Source organism: Perna viridis, chromosome 12, assembly GCF_037379345.1.
Source record: "Perna viridis isolate PV_CMFRI_1.1 ecotype Kerala chromosome 12, ASM3737934v1, whole genome shotgun sequence".
NCBI lineage: Eukaryota > Metazoa > Mollusca > Bivalvia > Mytilida > Mytilidae > Perna > Perna viridis.
In genome coordinates, this window is record NC_142456.1 from 25820550 (window position 1) to 25827497 (window position 6948).

The 6948-nt window shown below is 30.7% G+C and overlaps 1 protein-coding gene across 2 annotated transcripts; it reads left to right on the forward strand.

The window, feature by feature from the left end:
* The first annotated feature begins 408 nt into the window (after positions 1-408).
* On the forward strand, positions 409-6679 carry LOC148601828 (uncharacterized). 2 transcript variants are annotated; one of them, XM_088555588.1, is made up of 7 exons: positions 443-698; positions 994-1069; positions 2245-2379; positions 4349-4501; positions 4701-4853; positions 5716-5847; positions 6163-6679. In XM_088555588.1, the coding sequence occupies exons 1-7, from the start codon at positions 696-698 to the stop codon at positions 6249-6251; spliced, it is 741 nt and encodes a 246-aa protein (XP_088411714.1). In that variant the 5' UTR covers positions 443-695; the 3' UTR covers positions 6252-6679. The 2 variants fall into 2 exon arrangements, with proteins under 2 accessions (XP_088411716.1, XP_088411714.1); XM_088555590.1 differs by lacking the exon at positions 4349-4501 and having other exon boundaries at positions 409-698.
* Positions 6680-6948: the final 269 nt, after the last annotated feature.

Consider the following 6948-nt stretch of genomic DNA (forward strand, 5'->3'; position numbering starts at 1 on the left):
TTAGACATAATCATAAGTTTTTCATATGCTTTTTATTACTGTCTAGATTTTAGATATATGACACGAGAAACACTGGAAAGAAAATACAACGTGTTGCAATTTTTCATGTGTTAATGATTTTAAATGGAAAACTCCGACAAAAGCATCTAAACCTACGGTAATGATACGCTAATATCATGATTTATATACGTACATGTTCTACCCTGTTTTGTTCTGTAAACAACCGTTTTAAGTGTATTTTTTGTAAGAATTAGGCACAACAGGAAAAATCAGAAACATACATATAAAAATCATTCAATAATGTTTTCTCTTTTTGAAAAGACCATTTTTTTTTATCTTTGTATCATAGTGTTATGCAAAATCTTGATTTTTGTATTGATTCCGATGGTGTAAATAATCAATTTAAAATTGCAAAAATGGTGATTATTTTCCTTAACATATTTCACCCACTGCCTGATTCTTACAGAGACTGACACTTAACAATTCAAATTTAGTATACAAAAAGTACAATGCAGAAGCGTGTTTGGTCCTATAAACAAATACAATATTGGTGTTGAATTTCATTAGCGTCGCTTAGTTAAACAACCAATAGGATCTAAAACTGCTGATAAATAAATAACCAAAAACGAAATATTAACAAACAGTCGCTGGATATCAGAAACATAGAAATTACAGACAGACCAAATATTTGAAACATGGTGAGTTAAATTTACAATTAATTATTTTTATATATGATCGGTATTTTTATATTTTATTTTAGTCTGCGAAAAAAAATATTTCTTTTAAAATTATATTTTTATAATTTTTTCACGGATGTTTTGTTATCATATTTTTTTTATAAAAATTATATTTTATTAAATTCAAAGAAACAGTTCGAATATACATTCATTTTATTTATGTATATTTTATTCAAGAATATGTTTGTATACGTTGTGTTTTTTAATGTACTTCCCATTGTAGTATTCCGATTAATATTTCCATTATTTAATTTAGTCTCATTTACGAAACGTCCCAGTTGTGTTCGTTGGTGTATTTCTATTGTTGGTATTTTGCTTGCCCAGAGTCGAAGGTGAGTGCACGTTAAATCATTTTTCCACTCAAAGCAATTGTTACCGGTTACTGTGCAAGAACAGTCTTATATCATTTGATATAAGACGTTAAACGTGAAATTTCAAAAGTCGTTAAACGTATTTCTAGTTACTGTAAACCGTAATTTTTTTAAAGCAGTTTTATTTTCGTTATTTTCGCGGTAAAAGCCGTAACACGAAAATAAAACCGTAGTGAATATTTTTTTCGAAGAATATTATACTTTAATTCTGGGAAAAATCTCGACAAAAAGACGGAGCGAAAATTTCCTGGTTTACAGTATTTATATTAGCCACGCCCAAAAGTACCGGACTACTTTTATTGATAGCTGTGTATTGCATTTTTAAAATTAAATTAAAAATACCCGAAAAGGTGCTGACCATTAGGGACGCTTTGATATAGATGATATAAAATAGAAAAAAAAACATGTGAAATGTATTTGGAATATATTAATGTTTCATATTTGATGTTTCATGGGTATGTAGATTTGGTCAAATTTTTATTTCACTGGACTTAACCTTCACCAAGCAGCATGAATAGTGTCTAAGAAACAAAACGGTTCACTTTGTAGATTAACCTAAAACGTCAACCGTAGGTATTTTAGAGTTAGAACAATTGTTTTGTTTGTGTTTGTTTGTTTGTTGTTGACAAGAGAAATCTCCTTGAAACACCTGCAGTGTACTGACATTTGTAAAACATAATTGACATTTTGCATTTTTTTTTGTATCCATATCTTATACCATTGATCGATCAACGTTTTTATTAAAAATCATCATGTCAGATGATTAGAGTACAAATAAGTAGAACAAAATTACTAACAAACGATAACGTGAAAAATATTTATACTGCGTCTGCAATCAACTTTTTGCAGCATATAATAATATGTTGTCCATTTCCTGTAAGCGCAATTCCTCAAAGATTGCTCAAGATATTTCAATAACATTTTTAAGAAAAGTACATAATACATCGTAGTTGTGCAAAGAGTAAAAAAATATTGTCAGAAGACTCCTAAAAGTGATAATCCATCTTATTTATTTTAAAATTGAATATTAAACTCTTTTTGAAACAGAAGAATATTGTCTGTGAGTTTGCCCACACTATTTCTAAGATTACAACTGGTCTAAAATCAAAGTCAAATAAAATGTTTATTGTTCATAGGTGCTGCATACGGTGAAAGTTGTACGGGTAATGAGGACTGTACAGAGGCTAACAATAAGTGTGACACCAGTGCCACCACTAATTGTATATGTGCTGACAATTATTTCAGAAAAGATGACAATACCTGTGCAAGCAGTAAGTCGAATCTTGTTTTTATGAATATTATGACAAACAATAAAACTTTGGAAGTAGTTTTTAAAGTTAACCTTAAACGATATAATTTTGCAATGTGACTGGAGATTACAATACCTTTATTAAAATAATAAATAGGGAAAATAGGGAAGAATGAGTTCGATTATTCGTCACAGCAAAATATGATTAACCACTAATATACTGAACGAACATCGTAGACATGGTTAGTGATGTGCTAATAATTGTGATGTCAACCATGACGACAAGCTTTTTTCCACTTCGTTATAACTTGTCATCTAGAATTTAAATTCAGTGGAGGAGAATTGTAAGAGGTCATTGTTTTCATGTCGCCTGTTTGAATTTAGTTGACCTTTATGTCACATTTTAATGCAGGTCTCGTTGTTTAATGTAACCAATATCATAAAAGGAAAATGATAATTTTTCAGTCGAAAATTATCAGTATGGAGAGAAGCAAAACAATGAGTAATTATGTTAAACAATGAAGAGAAATGTATGAACTTAAATATCTTCACAATATGACATGAGTTTTTTTTAAATTTTTTCTTTAAGTAGAAGTCATTGTAAGAATCATGCATATTTTGTAATTTGTGATAAACTCTAAAAAGGCTACGTATGTTTATATTTTTTAAAGTTACTTTGTAGATCTATATGATGAAATGCACAATCATTCATTCAAATCTGTCTGCTCTTAGGAGATAATCCTAATTGAAAATCCAACGGTTTCTCTTATATTTAAGGTTTATTTACAGAGTTATCCCCCTTAATTTTGAATTCTACTGTACATTCTATATACTTTATATCTGTTAAGAGCAAGGGTATTATGAAAAGCGACATGTTCATTTCTGTTTGGTATAACATTTTTAACAAAATATCAAAAATAAAAATATGTAGGCTTACCAACCATGAATCAGATTTTGCATAATTCTTCGCTGTAGTGCTACATAATATACGTTTTTGTGAAAACGATCATCTAGTTAATGTAAAAATGGAAACTGTTGACAGTAAAAATTAGATTAGCCACGTGAATCTTCCATCTCGACGTGTTTTCCATGTCTAGTCTTTGTCCCTGGATTAAATTCTTTTTCCACTAGAATCGTGGTTCACAAAACGAAAGTGAATTCTTTTTTTTTCATTAAAGTACTTTAAAATGTACAATTATTGAAGTACACGAGAGTTGCTATCATATCGCAAAAACAAGTTGTTAATTTATCTGTAAGCGTCAGTGACTTAGATACATTTTACTGCTTATATTATATCGCCATTTTTCCTTAGTGCATTTTAATTAAATTTGATCTAACAATATCCATAAGAAGCATGCTTAATACTCCCTTATGTGGATATTCTAGAACTCTAGAAGTCATGAGGTATAAATACTTAGACAATGTTATTGAATCTCTGTGGCATTTTCTTCATGTGCCAAACTTTATGCATATTTTGCCTGACAGAGAAGTTCTAAAGATAATTTAAGGTGACTTAAAGTTAACCATTGTGTATCAAAATAAACTGGTTTTGATTTAAATGAAAACAATATGATTAAAAAGTTGAATTGGGTGTGACATTTTATTGATAAATAGATGAATTTATCAATTTTCTATTCGAAATCGCAATTAATACAGCTTGCGAGAGTACTGACTCTGCTGGTGCTGACCAGTGTCTCCCAGCTAATACCGATTGTTTAGATGACGGAGCCGGTACATACAAATGTTTATGCACTGCTAATTTCTATGATGCTAGTGGTACCTGTACTGCAAGTATGTTTGTAATGTTTCTCTTAAAGTTTTTTTTGTTCAGGAGTGGGGATGAGGTTAAATACAATCTCAAATGTGTGTGCTTGAAATAAAGTAAAAATTAAAAGATTTCATCTCAACAATCTAATCTGTCCATATGTAGTTATATTATAAAAGATGTATTCAGGATATATCGTGAAAGAATGCATCGCATTTTCTTTTAGAAATTACCATTAATACAGCTTGCGACAATTCTGCTTCTGCTGGAGCTGAACAGTGTCTCCCAGCTAATACCGATTGTTTAGATGACGGAGCCGGTACATACAAATGTTTATGCACTGCTAATTTCTATGATGCTAGTGGTACCTGTACTGCAAGTATGTATGTAATGTTTCTCTTAAAGTTTTTTTGTTCAGGAGTGGGGATGAGGTTAAATACAATCTCAAATGTGTGTGCTTGAAATAAAGTAAAAATTAAAAGATTTCATCTCAACAATCTAATCTGTCCATATGTAGTTATATTATAAAAGATGTATTCAGGATATATCGTGAAAGAATGCATCGCATTTTCTTTTAGAAATTGCCATTAATACAGCTTGCGACAATTCTGCTTCTGCTGGAGCTGAACAGTGTCTCCCAGCTAATACCGATTGTTTAGATGACGGAGCCGGTACATACAAATGTTTATGCACTGCTAATTTCTATGATGCTAGTGGTACCTGTACTGCAAGTATGTATGTAATGTTTCTCTTAAAGTTTTTTTGTTCAGGAGTGGGGATGAGGTTAAATAAAATCTCAAATAGGTGTGTTTAAAATGAAGTAAAAAATCAAAGATTTCATCTCAACAATCTAATCTATCCATATGTAGTTATATTATAAAAGGAGTACTCAGGATATATCGTAAACGAATGCTTCGCATTTAGTTTGTTAAGCGAACGATGTTTCATAGCAATAAAGAAAACATTTTGCCACGTCTTATCAAAGTTTGCAATATCATCAATATAAAATACGATGAACATTTTCGTATTTTCTACAGATCAGATACAATGTTCATGCATTAGGAATAGCATTTTGTTAAGTATCACTCCACATGAAATTCAGACATTCAGACACTGCCAATGGTCAAGTGATTCGTCAAATAAACATTTTTGTTGTCTACGTATGCTAAATATACACACAACGATTGTCATTTCTGTATTCAGATCTGCATTTTTGAGATAATCATACATTTATCTCCCACTTAAATCAACCAAATCAAACAAAATCAAGAACGATAACTCTTGCAAAGTTTCAATATGCTGTACAATCTATACAGTCCTTATCTGAAAAGTCCAACAACCAAATGAAAAACTAAAGCTGATAATGTGAAACGTAACTGTTTCGTAACAAGAAATAAAAGTAAATACAAATGTCTGGTTCTTAGACAGATTTCTACTTACGATTTTTGGCATTATGATTTCGTCAGTTCATGAACTATTTATTTCCCATCCGCTTTTAGATAAAATGTTCGGTTATCTTATCATAACTTTTATTCAAACAACTTATTTAGAAGGTATTCCCTTTTAACGTTACTTTTTACCTCCACTTTACAGGAAAAACACCGGATGCAGCTTGCACCACAGGACAATGTGTTGCTAATGCCGCGTGTGATACTTCTACGAATACGTGCCTTTGCAATTCTGGATACACCAAGACGCCAACTAGTTCTCCTACGTCCTGTTTACGTAAGTATGATAATATCAAGCTATCGTGATGCCATATGTTTCAAGTGCCCAAACGTGAGAAAGTACGTTCATCTTCCGTATAACAAACACTGATACTCAAACACCTGATGGTCAATTATGACAAAATATAGAGGAATTTACGCGCACCTGTCAAAGAAGAGGGAAAACAAAAAGATAATAGTAGGGCATGGTTCTCTTATATTTGTTTCTGAATAAGTTATTTATGTTTTTATGACTTATAGTACTAATTTCTGTTACATGTTAAGCAATATATAGTTATATCGTATGGTGATTACAGATACAATTATTTTTCAGAATCTGGATCAGGTCAACTCAAATTAGATGTGTTTCTTATCCTTATATTGGGATTCGTCGCCATTGTGCCTCTTAAGAAGTTGATTTGACAACTGTGACGAATACTCAGCATTATGTTTGCTTTCATTCATCACCATAGCTTCTAAAACGTGCAAGCCTTTGTTCTTTTATAATCGAACGATATGCTATCAACATAAGTACATATGGGTTTCGTATGTGTTACAATGCACGTGTTTATATGTCCGGACATGATTTATCGTGAAAGCGACATCCCAAATCTACTAATATAAAAAAAAAAGATTAATCAATATCATTACTGATGCTGAAAAAAAACCCAAATAATGATTTAAGTTATATTTTCTGAAAAAAAAATAAGCAAGGTGATATATAATACTCAATAGATATTTTTTTTCAATTATCTTTCATTTTCATTATCTGATATTTTGTATTAGTTTGTATTTATCTAAAATTGTCATTTCATAATAGACGCTGTTTTATTAAATCTGCATAAAATTAAGACATTATTTGTTAATAACGACAGAGGCAATATGATCGTCATATAAACTGAAGTATCCTATATTGTAATCCTACTCATTTTTGTGGTTGCTTTTTTTTTGGCGGATGTTTTAAGTGAACATATTCATGGGCATCATTAGTTTACGCGGTTTCAAACCTGATTAGAGTGATATACTGTTAAAATTAATTTTAATATTTTTCGCTTAGTTCTGCCAATCGCAAAAATAAGTATATGGCAAAAATTGACACATGTACAGTAATTGGTGGAAA

Excerpts from the sequence above, each read along its gene's own strand:
- LOC148601828 (XM_088555588.1), top strand. Across the intron at positions 1,070-2,244 it reads TTGCTTGCCCAGAGTCGAAG|GTGCTGCATACGGTGAAAGT; the intron begins GTGAGTGCACGT and ends TATTGTTCATAG. Across the intron at positions 4,854-5,715 it reads TAGTGGTACCTGTACTGCAA|GAAAAACACCGGATGCAGCT; the intron begins GTATGTATGTAA and ends TCCACTTTACAG.